This window comes from Podarcis erhardii (genome assembly GCF_964252035.2).
Source record: "Podarcis erhardii genome assembly, chromosome: 4".
NCBI lineage: Eukaryota > Metazoa > Chordata > Lepidosauria > Squamata > Lacertidae > Podarcis > Podarcis erhardii.
The window spans coordinates 75,916,757-75,936,716 of NC_138508.1; the positions used below are offsets into that span (position 1 = coordinate 75,916,757).

At 43.5% G+C, this 19,960-nt stretch overlaps 1 protein-coding gene across 2 annotated transcripts in view; it reads right to left on the bottom strand.

Annotated features, from left to right (window-relative positions):
• Positions 1–2,974: 2,974 nt before the first annotated feature.
• The window catches only part of CNGA3 (cyclic nucleotide gated channel subunit alpha 3), a 39,868-nt gene continuing 22,882 nt past the window's right edge, over positions 2,975–19,960 (bottom strand). Inside the window, exons 2-9 of one of the 2 annotated variants that reach the window (XM_081858976.1) lie at positions 18,095–18,229; positions 17,031–17,150; positions 15,016–15,186; positions 11,644–11,697; positions 9,449–9,583; positions 7,129–7,236; positions 5,992–6,098; positions 2,975–4,737 (exon numbers count right to left, since the gene is read on the bottom strand). In XM_081858976.1, the coding sequence (XP_081715102.1) occupies positions 3,335–4,737; positions 5,992–6,098; positions 7,129–7,236; positions 9,449–9,583; positions 11,644–11,697; positions 15,016–15,186; positions 17,031–17,150; positions 18,095–18,198 (2,202 nt within the window). In that variant the 5' untranslated portion in view covers positions 18,199–18,229 and the 3' untranslated portion in view covers positions 2,975–3,334. The remainder of the gene's footprint in view (positions 4,738–5,991; positions 6,099–7,128; positions 7,237–9,448; positions 9,584–11,643; positions 11,698–15,015; positions 15,187–17,030; positions 17,151–18,094; positions 18,230–19,960) is intronic. The other variant, XM_081858977.1, reaches the window with a different exon arrangement.

Below are 19,960 nucleotides of genomic sequence, written 5' to 3' on the forward strand. Positions count from 1 at the left end.
ATCAACAGTGAATATTCTCCAGATTATGCCTTAGCTCTCTTTCTCGGAAGCTTTAAAAATCTGATTTTTCTGCTCGTTATATCTTGGTTCTAAAGAGCCAAATAAGGGAACCAGAGCTGCTGGGTTCTGAACTGATGGTTTATTTGTCAATGTCATACATTTAAGAAAAAACTGTCAAGGGATTTTGGAAGAAAAGCCAATCTGATGCACCAAAACTGGGAGGTGGTGGGAATGTCCAATTTTCTTCAAACTACAGATGGTTTAAAGAGCTTGGATCATGAAAAGGAAGGATTAAAGATGGACAGTTGGTAATACAATGAGGGGGCAGAGGCCTTCCACAACATTCTTCACTGATGACCTCTTTGGACCAGCCATATGTGTTACCAATGACTTTGCCCATATATGAATAAGTGTTCCACACAGTGGCTGTAACATATGGAGAGGTTTCACACTTAAATCATCACATACTGTGACTGCAATACTACTGTCAGTCACGTGGGTGTAAATCCCACAGAACTCAGTGGACACATGTATAGGATTGTACTGCACGTCTCAATTTCCCTGTTGGGAATCTGGCAGAGTAGGCATTGCAAATAAAAAAGGTGGTTATACGATTTTACACAACTGCAAAATCAGGATGGGGCTGTCATCACACAGGTGTTATTTCAAGCCCCCTCCATGTGGTGGTTGCCCTGTATTGACTATGGATCATAGACATGCTTGAATTCAAAATTTCTACAACATCTATGCAGCTCTGTCAGCAAATGCAAGCATACATACACTAAATGACAAGGGTGACAGCCAGCATTAAGTCCTGCTCAGAGTAGACAAGCTGAAATCAGCAGATCCTTTCTGAGTATGCCTTAGTCGGATAGCATCTTAAGAATCATGGTTTGAATTTAATTGTTGGCTACTTGGATGAGTCGTACATTTTATGCATTTTAATAACTTCATATTTTGTATTATTGTTTACATATTCTGGCTGGGGCTGATGTCCCACAGCACCTGGCAGGACACAGATTCCTTGCCTCTGTCATAGGTGGGCAACTAAAGCGAGTGATTCCTTTGCCTTAAGTAACCTCAGCTCCTCGTGATTGCATTATGTTTTACCTCAGTAGCGCTTTGAGGCTGCCAAGGCAGCATCATCATCAAAGCAACCCAGCATTCCTTCTGATGTTTTCCACATCAATGTCATGAGGCAGTACCATGCATAACTTTGAGGTACAATTCAAGCAGTTACATTTGCTCCGCCTCAGACCATCAAACAAACTCAGGCTGCAGTTCTAAACAACTGTACTGTATTAAGGAGGATGTAATGTTAGACACTGAGAGTTGGGTTCTAGCCCAGGATTCACTGCAACTGGGTCACACTGAATCAATGGCAATTAAGTTAGCTATGTTTAAGTTTTCACATTGAGTTCAATGGAACCTATGTGCAACCAGGGCTTTTTTTCTAGCCAGCACTCACTAGAACTCAGTTCCAGCCCTTCTCAGGTGGGTGCCATTGCCATTATAAGAGAACAAGGGTGGTATCCATGGTGAGTTCCGGCAGCTCTTTTTCTAGAAAAATAGCACTGTGTGCAACTAACTTAGATTGGATCCAACTCACAGATGGGGGGCGCAGTATCAAGCAAAAAATTTATTCAGAGTAGAGCCATTGAAATTAATGAAAATAAGATTCCATTAATTCCAATAGGTCTACTCTGAGGAAAACTTAGTTGAATACCACCCACTGGAACATACTTCTGACTAAATATGGATGCTGCACTTTTAATTAAGAGAAATGAATTTATAAATTACATCACATTCTAACTTTCTATCTTTTCTTTTTTTACAATTCACAGCCTGTTGCAGGTTACTGGAAACAAAACTTTCCCCTCGAAGCAGTAAAAGGACATGCCTGAAGAAAATGAACACACTTTTATGCAATGGCTGTGAAATTGACAGGCAATAGGGCAAGACGAGAGGAAATCACCGTTCCTCTGCTTAACAGCTTCATTGTTATGTATTAGCATAGAAAGGGGTGTAAGGAATGGCATCAATATGGAGAAGAGAGAAAGAAGAATGTGGGGGAACTTATTTCACATGGCTGAGTTGTCTTATAGTGCTGCCTGTCAGTAAAGGCTTGCAAGTATTGTATGACTTGCTGACTTCTGCTGCACAGTAGAAAAACCACAAGGAAACTACAGAGGACTGTCAGCAGTGCAGAAAAGCTTAAAAAATCCTGCATTTTGTTAAAAACCAAAGTGAATAGTAAATTTAGGGGCAATGAACAGAGAAAGAGTACCAGGAATATGGGATGAGCATCAGAATAACGCAGCATGGTTGTTCTCGTTTCTATACATTCCCAGAAAGTGGCGGTCATTGGTGGAGCAGTCTTGTCCCCTTTCCCCATGCTTCAAGGCTATCTATCTGCCTTATTATTCAAAGGGTCACTTTGTGCAATTAAAATTTCATTCACTGCCTTTTTAAACCAAACGAAAAACAACCACAGGGGGAGGGGGGATTATGGATTCATGATGTTACAGGCACCAGCCAATCATCACTGTGCACAACCAGTTTCTGCTGCAAAACTGAGAAACTGGTTTCTTTTCAGCTCAGTTCTGGAATGAATGTTATACGTCTGAACAAAGGTTCAGAGGGCACTTCCACAGCAACCCTACTTACTGCTCCAGTTTTGCCTATCTGTAATTCTCTGAGGGAGAGAAATTAGAACTCCGTCAGGCCCTTCCAACAACCAAATAATATCATAAGTAGAACTATATGGAGATTTGTGACACATAAGTATACAAGTAGCTCATTCACACATGCCACATTCAGCAAGTACTATATAGATGGTTCTATATAGTGTCTAGTGTCTTCAAAATGAGTAGAATAAATTTATGTGAAAGTGGATAAATTATATTCACTGGGAGGCTGCTATGACTTCAAAGCAGAAATGGTGCAAGTAGCGTTCTGATTTATATCAGATCAGTCCACTAACTTATTGGTTTACAGAAGACCTCCTTGGTGCCCAATACATAGTGAAAGGTATCAATCACAAATGCAGTCAGACATGCACACACTCTGCCATCAAGGAGGTCTGATCATGACTCATAAGAAACCCGTAACCAATACAAAATGAACAACAACGAAAAGGAAGTGAAGAACTGTTTCTAAAAATATCATAAAACATAAGAATTTCCTATTTACATGTCAATTGCTTCAATTAAAAATGCTACAAATGCCACTGATTTGGGTCCATATAAAAATAGCCTTGTTTACATATTTTCATGTGCATATCTCTTCTCTGATGCAATATTCTGAGCTGAATGAAGATTATCAAAGTGCCCACTTAATTCTTTTTCTCTTCCTGTGGTTTTTCACCCTCGTCACCTGACAGCGTACCACTTCCAAACTTCTTCACTTTTGTCTCCACTTTTACAAGTCTCTGCTTGACTTTGGCTTGAGACGCAGTGTACTCTCCGTGGAGTCTAGCAAACCTGGTCTGGAGAATGTCTAGGGCAGCTTCCAGCTTTTCTATTTTCTCCTCCAGGTCTTTGGGATCCGCTCCTGCTTTAGCTGCTTCCTCATCAATCAAATTGTCTTTCATCAAAATCTGCCGTCCTTTTTCTTCTAGTGCCTTTTTGGCCTCGGGGTACTCAGTGAGAGCTTCCATCAGGTCATCTTTAGATAAGCAGAACAGGTCAGAATAGCCTATACTTCTGATGTTGGCTGTCCTCCTGTTGCCAGATTTGCTGCCTTTGATATTTAAGATGCTGATTTCTCCAAAGTAGCTGCCATCACTTAGGACCACAAACTGGGTCACACCATCATCAGCCACGACAGCCAGCTTCCCTTCTTTAATAATATACATGTCCCTTCCGATATCCCCTTTCTTGCAGATATAATCTCCAGGACTGAAGACCGTGGGTCTTAGCTTCAACACCAGCTCAATAAGGAGTCCAGCTTCACAGTCTTGGAAGATGCGTACCTTCCTGAGTGTGTCTAAGTGGACGTTGATGGCAATTTCAGCCTTCAGTTTATCAGGGAGGTACTTCAGAACTTCTTTCTCTTCCACCGTTTTCTTGTTGGTCCACAGGTAATCAAACCATTTAATAACCCTGTTTTCCAAGTCTTTGGTGACTTTTCGGAACTGCAAGTACTGTTTGATAGAATCAACCTTCGCCTGGAACTCTGCCCTAGAGGCATTCATGTTAGAGATCATTGAGCCTACGTTACCGACAATGGTAGCAAAGATGAGCACACCAACCAGGAAGTCCATGACCACAAACAGATACTCTACATCTTTCACAGGAGGTGGAGTCTCGCCAATGGTTGTCAATGTCAATGTTGACCAATATAAACTGTAAATGTATTTCCTGGACAGACGTCCATGTTCTGGATGGGATATATTGGGATAGACCCAGGTGTCTGTTCCAAATCCAATCTGCTTGGAAATAGCAAAAAATATGCATGCATTCCAGTGGATAATGATAAGAATGTACAAGACAAGGTTCCCAATTCGAAACATGTTTGGGTAGTTTGTTCTCGTTTCTGTACGGTCAAAAAACTCAAATAGCCTAGCAATTCTCAGCAGCCGATTAAAGCGCAGCTCAGGATAGTTAATCCCAAATTTAAAATAGCCCAGGTCTGTTGGGACAAGAGAGAGCAAGTCCAGCTTGAACTGCGTAGTAGATTGATAATTCAGTCTTAACTTTTTTTCATCACGAACTAGTAGTCCTTGTTCCAGGAAACCTGAAAAAGCAAAAGGACAGAGAAGGCAAGAGATTGCTTAAGCAGAACTGTCTACCCCAGAAAGCTGCTCATGGGTTTTCAAATATATTTATTTTCAATATTTTACCTGTTTTGTGACCATCTATAGCAAAATATTGTTTTGCCATCAATATTTATTGAAATAAATAAAAGACAGTTGTACCTCGGCTCCTGAACGCCTTGTGAGTCGAACATTCCAGCTCCCGAACAATCAAAAACCGGAAGTGAATGTTCCGGTTTTTGAATGTTCTTTTGGAAGCAGAACATCCAACGGGGCTTCTGATTGGCTGCAGGAGCTTCCTGCAGCCAATCAGAAGCCGCGCTTTGGAAGTCGAACGTTTCAGAAGTCGAACAAACTTCTGGAACGGATTCTGTTCAACTTCTGAGGTACGACCAGGCATTGCCACACTCATTTAATTTATTAAATTTCTATCCTGCTCTCCTTCCCCAAAGAGCCCAGGGTGGTAAACACAAAAATGATAAGACATGGCATTACTCATCATATATAAGTAAGGTAAAGGGACCCCTGACCATTAGGTCCAGTTGTGGCCGACTCTGGGGTTGCAGTGCTCATCTCGCTTTATTGGCCAAGGGAGCCGGCGTACAGCATGTGGCCAGCATGACTAAGCCTCTTCTGGTGAACCAGAGCAGTGCACAGAAACACCGTTTACCTTCCCGCCAGAGCGGTACCTATTTATCTACTTGCACTTTGACGTGCTTTCGAACTGCTAGGTTGGCAGGAGCAGGAACCGAGCAACGGGACCTCACCCCGTCGCAGAGATTCGAACCGCCGACCTTCTGATCAGCAAGCCCTAGGCTTTGTGGTTTAACCCACAGCGCCACCCGCATCCCGGACATGACATTACTCATCTTATATAGTGCTCATCTTAACATCAGCGGGCAGAATCCAACATTGCATGAGCAGATTTCTGCTCACCCAACAGAACTTCACTTTTCTCTCCTTCTCTCGTCTTCCTTTGCACCCCCAAAATCTGAAGGGTCCCTCAGCTGTACAGAGCAGGTTTTGAGAGTGCATGGGGGGCTGCAAAGCAAGGGTTCTTGATTGGCCCAAGATGGCAAAAATAAACAAGAAGCAGATCTGGGGACATAACTGAGCCAAAGCCAGCATGAATCCCACCCCCCCTAATTTAACTGAGTCCAGATTCACGCAGACAGACAGAATCTGCTGCCATTCGTGGTGTGATTCCGTGGTTGGAAACTGCTCAAACAACTCACCTGTTCTGTACCTGACAAATGTGTCCAGGACATAGATGACATCAGAGGAGTAGTCCAAGATCAGCCAAAGTGTAATGTGTTCCAGTTGAAGCTCATCGAAACAGGCTCTAAACAAACAGAAAGGAATGGAAGATTTGCTTAGAGCTAACAAGCAGTTCAAGGCAGGTTGCACTGGGGGAGAGCAAACCACACGTTCAGCTTTATGCTGAAACATTGCCTGCTTTCATCTCCCATATATTCTCTGAGGTTGGAATTCTCCCTGTGCTTATCTTCCTGATACTGATAAGGGAAGTGGAGAGCAGAAATCAATTTAGCAGAACTGCACTGAGCAAATAATTCCAGAATAGCTGCACAAGGGCGCAGCCTATTCAAAATATAATTCATGATCTGTGAACTGCAGGTCTACTCAGCCCACCAGATGGCGGTGACAGGTTGTTGCAAGTGGCAAAAGATTGCTGCAAATGAGATGAGGATGGGGTGGGGAGGGCGGCAGTTCCTGCTTCAGAAAGAGCTGCGTATAGATGAAAGTATAGAATTGTAGGGCTAATATAAACCACTTGAATAGAGTTGCTGATAGACAGGCAGACAGCTGGATCTAATGAGCAAGAGATAGCTAGGCCGGCATTCCAGATTTCAGAGCGAGTTGAAAGTGAATGGCACGCAAAAAAAGGGGGGAAATATTAATAAAACATGAATATATTTAAAATTAGCCTGAAAGGTTATATTAGGCAAAACAAGGTTGTAGCATCTTGCGTTAAATTGAGAGGAAATGAGGCAGAAATGAGCTACCGTGACATTCAAAGCAAGCTAGGTAGGCATACGATTTCATATATAGTCAGCAGTTTCATGTGTATTATTTATATAGCAGATTTGAAAACTGCTACCATTTCGATCTGCACAACTGTCTCAGAAGAAAGAATGCCAATAAATAAATAAATAAATAAGCACTATAAAAATGATAATGGGGGAAAAAACCAAGCACCAGGACAAGAGTAGGAAAAGGAAAATCAACCAACGCTGCATTCAGATACAAATATTTGCTGTGTTTTTTTAAAAGATCTAACGTGCCCAGTAGTAAAGACAAAGGACCAAAACAGGCAATGACAACAGAAGTACCCACCAACGAATAATCCTCACCTACACACTATCAAACACCAGTTATAGAATACGGGTGTTGCAATGATGGTCAACCACCTATAGTACAGATCGCTTGAAGGGTCCATCACAAAGACCTCTTTCTTCTTCCTGAAAAGAAGGGGAAAGCGGGGGGTTATTGTTTTGTTTTTTCATTTTAATGTTTTACTTGTTGTTGTTGTTCTAACTTGTATTTTATCTGTGAACTGCCCTGAGATCTTGCGATGAGGGGGTGGTATATAATTTAATAAATGAAATAATAGCAATGAGAATATGCAGGTGTGAGCACATGAAATTCTATTGATTACAGACACATCTCGTGTCCCAGAGAGATCCCACTTCCAGTACGCTGAAGGCTGCAATTTCGTAAAGAAATACAGTACATTATAGCCAGCATTGGTCCTTCTGGTATGGCCCAACATGGCACCCACGTATACATTCATAAATTGGAATCAGCGAGTTTATCTTAGGGTCGCCATATTTCAAGAGGTACAAAATCCGGACACAAAAAGTTGTTGAGTTTTTTCCAGGGTAATCGCCTGACAGCTCCGCTGCTGAGTCTGAGTCGCCCATGCCAGATCCCGGGCCACCCCATGCACAAGTTATTATTATTTTTATTTTAACCCCAAATCCAGGACATTTGCTTTAAAATGCAAAATTTCTCCCTGGGTGGTCATGTAGGACCCCCAAAAGAGGACATGTCTGGGAATTCTCAGGTGTATAACTGATCCTACCATCAGTCAGTGCTTGTCATCAGCTAAAGTGGTCTCATCCTGTGCTTAAATTGAGGATGCTTCATTCACAGCATCTTAAGGCTTGAACTGAACAGGGTATCGAACAGATGGCCCATACAGATGTGAAAGACTTTGCTCACCAAACTATCAGCATTACATTTACAACCTTGCCAGTACAGTAAATGCAGAAGCTAGACATCTTGTTTTTAACCAGCTTTCACTACCTGCATAATCACTACTATCACAGTACGGCAGCAGGTACTATTACTACAAGTCTACAGCACGCAAAGTACACAACTACCACTATTGTTGCTTCGTTTTCTCACATCAGTAGCATAGTTGAGATGCAATCTTTGCAACACACTTCTTGGAATCAATTATCTACTTTGCCTTTTGAGCATTCTATTTCTTTCCAACCTTCCTCGACATGGTGTTGCAAGGAAGTTGATCCTCATCGGTGGGCACAAGCTTAGGTAGTGACCCAAAGCGCAAATCCCATGGCCATGTCTGAGTAAACCTGCGTAGGATTGATCTGCAAGGCTGCCATGCTAGGCACACTTCCTTCCAAGACAGTCTTGTTGAAGTCCGTGGGATCCATTTATCTCCAAGAATGCATGCACAGCCTTGTGCTTCATAGAAGTGCAAATAGGTTTAGCAGCTATATCAATGGCACCCCATCTGTTCACGCTAGCAGTACACATGACCTTAGTATTGGAAGCTTCAGCTATCAAACCTGAATGTGCCAAATCCTCTGGCTACTGTGGCCAGTCGTGCGCAAGAAATTCAAAGGGCGGGGTTAGCAGGAGCTTCCTTCCTGTAGTACAACCTTTGCCAACTTGGTACCCTCCTGGCAGGGGAGGATGGGAGTTGTAGTCCAATTCAGTTGGAGTGCAGCAGCCTACCAAAGACTGCTGCAATACATTCCTCTCTCACCCACACAGCTTGTTTTGCTGCCCTAACTGGCCAATGTGCCAAGGAACCAGCAAGTGGGGAGAGGAGGGAAAGTGGGGTCAACACTTTCTTAAACTGCTCTAAGGGGACAACCAGGAAACACAGGCTTTGCCAAGCCTGACTTGCATATCCTTTATATGTTTACATATTTTTGTGAATTCATCTTACAGCAGTGCTGTTACTTTCTGTTTAAAAAGGTCTGTGGCCATGTGGATGGGGTCAGTCACAGGGGTTTTGCACTAACACTCAGAGCTGCAAGCCTTTATACAGGAAGGCAACATGGTGCGGAAAATGCACAGGGGACCAGATCACATCATGCTGCTGTCACCTGTAAAAGGAGCTCTCAGCACCAAATGATGGCTGCAATGTTTCTGCGTAGGTGCCAGTTATCCCATGTTTGCGCAACGTTCTGGGAGAGGTGGCCCTAATTCTCCATAAGTTGTGGAAGGTCCCTGAGTGGCTGCAGCATTCTAGAATGCGCCGTTTGAATATTCCAGAGCCAAAGCCGATTGTAGGTTTCAACACGACAATCACTCAAGAGCTAAACGACTCAGGAGCAGTTAGTTGATTATACCATTCAATTCTGTACAGAGCAGGAAGTGTGTTGTAAAGATGCAGTCCTCCTAATTTATACTTACTCTTCTTCCTTCTTTTTATCATCCTTTTTATCATCTTTTTTGTCATCCTTTTTCTCCTCTTTCTTTTCCTCCTTTTTCTCCTCTTTCTTTTCCTCCTTTTTCTCCTCCTTAACATCTTTCTTTTCTTCCTTCTTTCTGCATAACACAGTGTGCAACGGACTTAGCAAAACGTGGTTGGCTCATCAGCAGCTGGAGAGCTAGCAAGCAGGGAGCAGGTTCAGGAAGACTAGAGGAGGCCAGCCTAAAGTTTACCCAAATGGCTACTTGCATGGTTTAATACAAAACATTGTGCACATCACAATAGTTGGTGAATATCAGGAACGCAACACCACACACACACACACACACACACACACACACACACACACACACACACAAAATGTGGCTGATTTTGAAAGAGCTTAGTACACACTTTATACATTTGCCAGCAATAAATCTTTCACACAACAGCCCTTAATTTATCTATTTGGCCTGGTGTGCTAAGGAATCATTCTGACACCTTTCTTTGGGGTGGGGTGGGGAAATAAAGTCTGATGAAGTATAAGAAATGTCTATAGAGAGTTTGTGTCAAGTTGTCCCTCTGCACCATTACCTAGATAGTACGTGGTGCTGTTTCTTTCTTAAGACTCCTATCATTAAACCAAGAATGCCTGCCCAGCTGAAATGAATAGTGCCTGAAGATTGTTCCCTGCCCAATCTACTTCTCTGACAATTATGAAGCCATAGGTGGGATATTTAACATGCAGTCAAACCAACATTTCATGTTTCGATAGATAGGCACATGATAGGAGCTGAAGCTCACAGAGTCTTCCTGTAAGTTTGCTGGAGAGGACTCTGTGAGAGACCCGCCTGCTGTGCCCTGACAAGGGGAAGGTGTATCCATATATTCTCCTTCCTGCCTGGGCACATTCTCTTCCTCTCTTCTGTGCTAAATCTGAGCTCCATGATCAGACTCCCTTTTAAACTGGACTTTGTAGCTGATATACCATCCATTATTCTACAACACATATTCTGAGCGAGTAAACATTACTTTTACATTTTACAAGACTATTTTGTATGTGATTTGAGGAGAAATACCAGGAAAATCCAGTCTACCTTAAAGCATCCTGGATTACTCAAACTAAAAGACACGATATTAAACATGAGAGAGATGGTGAAAGAGAGACTTAGGCCTGGCACAAACATCACAATAAGCCACAGTTTTAAAACAGGCTTACCCATGGAAGTACCTTCCCACTGCCAGGTGGGTTCATTGTCTGCCCCATGCAGCTCAACCAAGACACAGGATTGCTTGTCATGTTGTCCAAACCAAGGCTATTGTTTGTTTCCAACAATGCTTGAGCGGAAAGCCATAAATAAACTATGGTTTGTCCTTGACGTTTTTCTGGCTTGTCTCTTGCGCTTTTGTTTGAAACAAACTGTGGTCTGGGTTCAGATGACATGACAAACAGCACTATGGTTTGTTTGACCAATGCAGGTGCTATGTGAGTTGCACACTGATACACACAGCTCATGCACTCCCACTTTGTTCCTGCTCTAAATTGTCTGGTGAAACAAACTACAGAGCAGCTGACTTGGCGTCCATTACGTCCAAACCAGTACTGATGGTTTGCTTCTCCCAAACAATCCATGATCAAGAAGCCAAGGGTGAAACCTTGGCTCCAGATCATGGTTTGTTTGGAGAGAAACAAACTACGAGCCCGGGTTTGGATATAATACCAAGCCAAGTGGCTTGTTTCCCCACACAACTAAGAAATGAGTGAAATGAGGAGTGTGACACCAAATCACAGCTCACACGTCAGCCAGTTTGCTTAAATGTGGTGTGAGTCCAGTGTTATGTCAAAACACAGCCCACTTAAAAGAATGGACAGATTTTATCTGTAAATTTACATAGGAAAAGCTCCACAAAATCAGCCAGGAGGCTACAATTCAAAGTAAGGCTATAAATACAAGGGCATGGGGTCCCCCCCCTAAATACTACGGTGTGTAAATTCCCAACTAGCAGCATCACTAGCCAGAAGAAAAGGGATAGATTATCATCTACAAGGAAGAGATTTTCCACAAAAGCATGGCAGCTGAAATAGGGCTTAAAAAGAGGGATGGGGGTGGGAGGACAATTGATCTACAGTTGTGAGGAGCATGTTTTGCAGCAGTGGGGAGGGACTAGGCAAGGCACAGACCATCTACATACTTACTCTTCATTGGTGTTGTTGGAATAGTTGATGTTAAATCTGGCCAGAGCCCATTGACTACAATGAGTTAAAATTAACAAGTAAATGCATGGGTGAATAAAAGAGCAACGCAGAAAGCAGCATTTAATACATTGGTCACTGTGTGCAACTATCCTTACCTCCATTATTCATTGCACTGTTAGGCCTTCCCAGATTCTGACAAGATTAAGGAGGTCAACTTTGACCGCAGCACTAAGCTCTTTTGCGTAACTATCCAGGGCACTGGGCACCCATGTTCACGTGCAGCTCACACACGTTTGTGGCCATGCCTGGTGCCTGAAGCACTTTAGCCTGGTCTCAGGCGTCCTAATGCTCGATGGTGGAGGATCAGGCTATTTATAGCACCCGTTTGGCTGCGACTCTTAAGTGTTCCTCAAGCCGTTCCAGTCATCCTCACAGCAGCAGTGCCAAGACTGGCTTGGCAGAAAACAGGCATATTTACTGCTGCTGCAAACACCACAGCAGAGCAGAGACATGGCTGGAACGCTGCAAATCTGGAACTTTGAAGGAAGGGGAATGTTATCTATTGGAGAGGTTCAACGCTTATCATTTGTGGGAGGGAGGGACATCACGGTAGCATCAGTGATGCCCGCTTTGATAGGTGGAGACTCACAATTCTAAACTGAAGTGAATATATGAAGCCTGCAGTTAAGGAGCACCGAGATTGGTCTCTGAAACCTTGTAATCAACAGCAGATAGTGCTAGATATACAGAACACAGATTACTGGGGTATCACAGCTTGGTTGGTAGAGCATGAGACTCTTAATCTCAGGGTTGTGAGTTTGAGCCCCACGCTGGGCAAAAGATTCCTGCATTGCAGGGGGCTTGACTGGACAGCCTTCGTGGTCCCTTCCAACTCTACAGTTCTATGATTCTATGCCCTCTTTTAATCATCCAGGGGCTACTACTTAAAATGGTTAAATACCGTCAACACACAGAGCAAATGTTTAGAAATATCTCCTTGACTGAATAAGGTGTAGACATTCTACAAGCTCAGGGACCTGAGAAACAGCCAGCCCCGAGCACATTTGGTGGTATCTACTGCACCAGGAATGTGACCTTCCAGATGCTGTTGGACTACAACTCCCATCATTCCTCACAATGGACCATACTAGCTGGGGCTGATGGGAGATGGAAGCCAAGAGCATGGGGAGGGTCACAGACTCTGTGTTCCTGTGCCACACAATGCAGCATTCTAAGGGCTCGTTTCTGAATCGGTAGTCCAAGGGGCGAGAAAAAGTTGAAAACCTAAATAAGCAATATTTGGGGAAAGCTGAGACACCACAGAGCCCCGGGCAAGGTTCCAATGTCAATGGACAAGGCTGCTGGAGAAGGATGGTTTGCATGGGTTGGTAGTGCACATTATATGCACCCAGAAAGTCTCAGGTTCACTTGCTGTCATCTCCTGGTAGGGTTGGGAAACTCTGAACAGCTGCTGTCAGTCAGTGCAGACAATACCAACAAGATGAACCAATGGTCTGACTTGGGACAATGCAGCTTCCTGTACTGTGTCCTGTCCTCATTTTCTCCCCACCAGCTTCCATTCTCTCCTCCCTCAATTCTACCAATGGTCAGATCCCAGCCTCTATGCCCTTCCTTTCTCACTTTCCACGCATTGTTTCCTGCCCAACAGTGTGAGCTTTTTTGGGGTGGGGAGGAGAAATGAATCTTGGGTGTATGGTCATTTTTGCCGAAAAGGCAAAATTGATTCATCTCTGCAAATTTATTTCATCTGCCTTGTTATTCTCACTGCAGAAGTTTGGTTTCATTTGGCATCAAACAGGACTGGGGAACCTGGTGAACTGGGGATTGGTGAACTGCAAGTCCAATCAGTCACAGCCAGCAGGGTCAAAGGGCAGTGATTGTGGGAGTTGCAGCCAGCAGCACCTGCACTGTCACAGGTTCCTCAGCCCTGGTGTAAAATATGGAAGATTGAGTAAACAGCTCTGTTTGCCATGCATTGCAGACCATCCATATTTCAAAATGGGCAACCAAGTTCAGTCTGGAAGCCTGGAGCAGAAGTCATAGAAAGGATCCAGCCATAAATCTACATGATCAGGAGTATGACTGAATGGGTACATTCACCGAAAACTATTGATATAGACTTGTAGCGCTTATACATGACAGGTGCAAGTCACATCGCATTAAAGCTAATGGCGAGACTTCCAATTGATTTTTTGGATTGTCTACAGCAGGGCCGAGGAAGCTCTGGTCCTCCAGAGGATGCTGAACTCCAACTCCCATCAGCCCCAGCCAGCATGGCTGGTGGTCAGGGATGATGAGAGTTGGAACCTAAAAACGTTTGGAGGACCAAAGTTTCCCCATGCAGTATTCAGTAGCTATCAGTACTGCACTAAACAATGCTTTTTTAAAAAAAATCAGAGCCTCGTAGCTCCTTCCCAAAGTCCAAGAAGCTTCTTCCCAGCTTAGGAAAGAAGGCACAATGCTCTGGTAGAGTCCGAGAATCCTCCCTTACATGGTGATTACTGTTACAGATAGGTAGCCGTGTTGGTCTGCCATAGTCAAAACAAAAAAATTCCTTCCAGTAGCACCTTAAAGGCCAACTTTGCTGCCACATACACCCGGACAACACCATTACTGGCCCCAACAACATCACACATACCATTTCGGGACTATTTAATTGCTCATCGTCTAACATTGTGTATGCCATAAAATGCCAACAGTGTCCTTCAGCTCTCTATATTGGACAAACAGGCCAGACCTTACGCCAAAGAATAAACGGACATAAATCGGACATCAGGAATCACAAGACAGAGAAACCAGTAGGAGAACACTTCAATCTCCCAGGACATTCTATACAAGATCTCAAAGTAGCTGTTTTACTACAAAGGAATTTCAGAAATAGACTGGAAAGAGAAGCTGCTGAATTACAACTTATCACCAAACTTAAAACAATGGAAAAACCTGGCCTGAACAAAGACCTTGGATTCTTATCTCATTATACATGACAAAGCCATTTTTCACCTTTTCACCCCTTGCTTCCTCCTGTAAGACCTATTGCAGTCGTTAAGAGTCGTCAACAGGCTCATCACAGCTATCTGCCAATCACCCATTCCTACCACCCTTCTGAGTAATACCCCTCCCCACCTTCTCACTATATAGAAAGGTCTGGAAACTTCTGTTTCAGTGTATCTGAAGAAGTGTGCATGCACACGAAAGCTCATACCAAGAACTGACTTAGTTGGTCTTTAAGGTGCTACTGAATGGTGATTACTGACACCCTTTTTCCAAGGAGAAAAGCACTTGCACTAAGTATCCCTCTGTAAACACAACGTTCCAAGCAAATATCTTCCCACAGAAGCTGTATCCTCTTACTTTTTCAGTCCATCTGCCTCATCGTAGTTCAGCTGGGTGTTGCTGTCTCTACTGGGAATGTCTTTGAGTTCTGGCCCTCGGATTCGCTCAAGAAAGGAATCTGGCCTTTGGTCTTCATGATGCAAGTTCCTCCTGGCCCAGGATCGCAGTGATAAGATGAACCACGATAACCTGAAAGGATGGAGGGAACAGCTAGGCAGTACGAACTGACCAGGGGAAAGTGAACAACTGTACACGTACTTCAGAAGTTTTCCTAAGGTTAGCATTCCCTTGTAATCGTGTCATCGAATGTCTGTTTGAAACTTTCACAAACTAAACACATGGTGCGTGCAGAACCCCTATTATTATTATTATTATTATTATTATTATTATTATTATTTTATACCCCTCCCACCTGGCTGGGTTTCCCCAGCCACTCTGGGAAGCTTGCAGCGTATATTAAAACATAGTAAAACATCAAACATTATAAACTTCCCAAAACAGGGAAGGCCCTCTGCCTGATTCCCCGTAAGTTCTCTTCTTGCAGTAAGGGAACCAGCAGAAGACCCTCAGAGGAGGACCTCAGTGTCCGGGCTGAGAGATGGGAATGGAGATGCTCTTTCAGGTATACTGGGCCGAGGCTGTTTAGGGCTTCAAAAGTCAGCACCAACACCTCACTCCTTCCATTTTGATGTATTTCCATTTGATGAGGTGAATGTCTACACTTCAGTATAAAACGTCTTTACATTTCAACATCTGAAGTAAATATTACACATATGTGCACAGGGGGATATATGTATAATTTGTCACATCTAACCAGGGCTATTCAAGTTATTATGGCACCGCAGCCAGAAAATCCTACATGACTTCTCCTTTTCCTAGGCAACAAAGATAATAAATAGCATTTGCTACCATTTCATGACACTCCAAAACATCTGCCCAAGGTGGTCTCCCCACTCTGGCTAAAAGTAGGGCTGGTCCCATAATGTAAACGTGTAGCTGAACCTTGCGCTATTGAAGTATTCATAGGACGGATTAAGTCCAAAGGAAGCCAACAAAAAGCTTTCACGCTCTGTGTTCTCCCCACTACTAATGCAGAGACAAAGCTATTTTTGCTAACATGGGTTTCTCCAACAACAATAACAAAACACTCTCCTTCACCTAACCTAAAATTGCTTACATGATAAGTAACAATTCTTTGTCAAAGTTGCACGGTGAACATTTTGCTTTCTTCCAAATTATATTCTGGAAAAAGAACACACACACACACACCCGTGATGATAAAAGGGAACTGACCCAGCATTTTTGTGCCAATATTTGCAAAGCTGGATGCTTTCCCATATGTCAGACGCACAATCAACAAAACATTGAAGAGAACGTAACATTTTGCAAGGACTTAGTGCTGCTCCACACAGCCTCAATTTACCTGGTGCTGAGACAAGCCCCATGGTGGCTTTGAGACCTTTCAGAAGATTGTGGTTCCCCACCACCTCCCATGAAAACTGTTGAAGTGGGAGTTATGCCAAATACAAAATGTGACTTCTGATAGAAAACTGAAAAAGGTTTCACCAAGATTTCACTCTCGATTTTACATTCTCTCAAGGAACTAAAAAGAACATGCTTTGAATACCACCTTAATCGCCCAGTGCAGCACGCCCCCAATACTAATCAGGGGTGCCAACTTGAATAAAATATTGGGAGGAGAAACTAAGCACAGTCAATCACATGACGCAGTGCACACACACCATTTGAATGGCAATGCCCCTCAACTTTGGGGTGGCCTGGCCCACTCAAATATTTTATGGGGGGGCAACGACCCATTGGTCCCTAGGAGTTGGCTCCTATGATCCTAATAGTTCAGATGGTGATCAATTTATCGTCCATTTCTTCTATAATAGTTTGATATGAACGAAAAATTTGTTTCTTAGGCATTTTCGCTGGCCAGCCCCGCCCCGCCCCACCCCTTTGCTTCCAGTGCAAGATCCCATTAACCTCTTGCAAGGTCACTGCCATGCCATCTCCCAAACGTAGCTTACCTAGCCATCGCTCCGCTGCCTGAGAACGAGCTTCTTCGAGATTCAGGCAGGCCGCCCGTCTCCATGGAAATGACTCTGTGCAATTCGGGAGACGTGTCCTCCTCACACAGCGAGCGGGTCCTTGAGAATCAAAGAGTAAAACCCGAAAGAACAACACATTTAGCCCCCATTTGACATGCACTTGCTATTACTCCAGCTCTCCCAATTAGGCAACAACCGTGGAGGAACATGCATTCCTTCCAAAGTCACAAGTGCTATTACTGTCATGGGTGACGTTATGAAAAACGCAGCACATTAATAATCTTCCGCCTCAGTTCCGCATCGCTTGATGTCCACAAGAATTTTGCCAGACGGAACTTACTGACAGATGCATTGTCTTCGCATCTATTAGATTTTCTGCCAGACGCATCCTAGATGGTCAAGGCAGAAGACAATAGGTGAGCCGGGGGTGGGGGTGGGGGGACTGTAGAAATCCAGTCAGAATCAAAGCCCACATGCTAAAAAAATCAACAGATACTAAAATCCATTCTGAGATGAGGGTAGAGGAGGAAATCCATTATATGGCTCAGAATGCAAACCTGAACCCACTTATCTGGGAGTCACTTCCATTGAATCCAATGCTTCTGATCAGCCATGGTTAGGATTGCACTGTTAAGGCTACAGTTCGACATTTACTTAGATGGGGTAGAAGGCATCCTATGGATTTAAATGGGGCTTATTTCTGGGTAGACCTGCACAGGAGTGCATGACGAGGTAAATTAGTGGGCTGGCATTTGTATTTATGATCTGCCGTAGCCATTTCTGGGCCCAGGCACAGTGAGGCTGTGGTGGGGTGTGCAGAGAGCAAATGAATACCAGGAGACATCTTCTCATGACCAGGTGGGCAGTGAGTGGGGGAGGGGACTCAGAGTTTTTCTGAGCAGCAGGCAATGGCTTCAAGGGCATTATTGTGCCCATAGGCACCATGTTGGAAACCCTTGTGAACTATATTCCCATAATGTTTGGGTTTCAGGTTGTGCTTTATTTGGGAGTCAGGCTATGTTGAATTACAGAACCGAGTTTACCTGGTAAATCCATTTTCAAGCTTATCATCAGGGTCATCGTTGATAGTCTTCAGAGACAGCCTATGGATCGCAGGACAGGAGTGATAGGTATCAACTTTAGCCATTTTGCTTTACATATCAGCCTCCAAACCGTACCTGAAATACACAAAGAATGCATTGTGAATCCTGCATTACAGAGAAGAGACTTTAAAGTTCTTTTTTTAAAAAAATCAACAGAATAAAAAGACCAAAAGGAGATGGGGAACTTATGCAGAGAAATTGTGGCATTGTTTTGCTCAGAAGTCATTCCCAAAGTTCAAAGGGATTTTGCTCCCTAACATTTAAGACAGCCGTCTCAGCAAACTAGAAGTGACATTAATCATACCATTACATATCCATGCATGTTTCTTTTTATCATTCACCTAGTTATTGGCTCTTCAATAGACCTATCACACAGAAAACAGGCAAACGACCTGGGGTCCTCCAGATGTTGTTGGACTGCATCTTCTGGTTTTGCTGGACCACAGCCCCAGCCAACAATCAGGGATGATGGGAGCTATAATCCGCATCTGTAATCCACATCTGGGGGTCAACACACTGGCTACCCCTAGAATGTTCAACACAAGTGAATAAAGGTGGCATCAAGGAGGACAGAAGGTAGATCTCTGAGTGATTCACAAGGCTTATTACTTCCAACCATTTAATAGTAGCAACAACAAAAATTTGGGTGGCCAGGTGCAAAAGAAGGTAGGGCTCCTAGACTTTTAATAGTTGTATAGAAGAGGGAATTTCATCCATTGTTAAAGATACAAGAGTCCTGGCCACTTTTGCACCTAGCTCCCAAACAAGAAGACTGAGATTAAGAAAACAGGCAGAAGGCAGAGAACCAGGAGCGAATGTCTCAAATGTACGGTGCAGATTTTACCCTAAGAGTCCATCACTCTTTAGTCCAATTCGAACCAATGAGACTTGTGTCACATGAAGAATTTGTCCCATTTATTTCTACGGGACCGAAGCAAAAGCCCTCGACCTGCACAAATTAATGTGTTTTATTTATTTAAAATGTTATGTTCCACATCTCTGAAGAAAATAAATAATGGCTTAGAAGAACACAAAATACAATTCTAAACCAGCAACATTACTCAGTTACAACAGAGAAACAGCCACAAGAAATGAAGGAAAGAGCAATTTTGTCAACCAAAACCCTGTTGGAAGAGGCTTATGCTCCTCCCAGAAACCATCAGAAGAGTATCTTCTCACACCTCTGCAGAAAGAAAATTCCACAAACATGGGTCAATATCGAGAAAACCTTCGTTTTATGGCCAACACTATCCAAACACATCACAAAGATGGCAACAGTGATCCAGAAGTGGAGAGGCAGTCAGGAAGGTATGAAGGCCCCAAGCCATGCGTGGCTTCAAAGCATTTTTTAAAATACCCTGACTTAGACCAGTGGTGGGGAACCTCCAGCCTTTGGACCTAACTGGTCCCACTGGACCTTGCATATTGGTCCATCACCAAAAGCAAGAAAAACCAGGAGCATACCCTGGTATTTCCTTTGCAGCCAAAGGCCAACATTTTTCATAATTAGGGAATGCAGAGCAACAGAAAAAGGCCATGCTTATAAAGAATTGGGAGCCCATTTAGAGCAAGCTGCCAATTCCTTCCCTTGACATTATATAATCAGATGTCATGGTGTTGCTGGGTGGTTGGCAGTTTGAGAGGTCCTAGCTACCTGTCAAAGTGGTCTGGGGGACTTGAGGGTCCCATCTAGCTGGATCCAGATTTCTACTCCAGTTTGCAGCCAGAAGCATATTTAAAGTCATCATTGCTGGAACAAAACAGGTTGACGATGTACTACCTTCCAAACACCCAGCTCCAAACTTG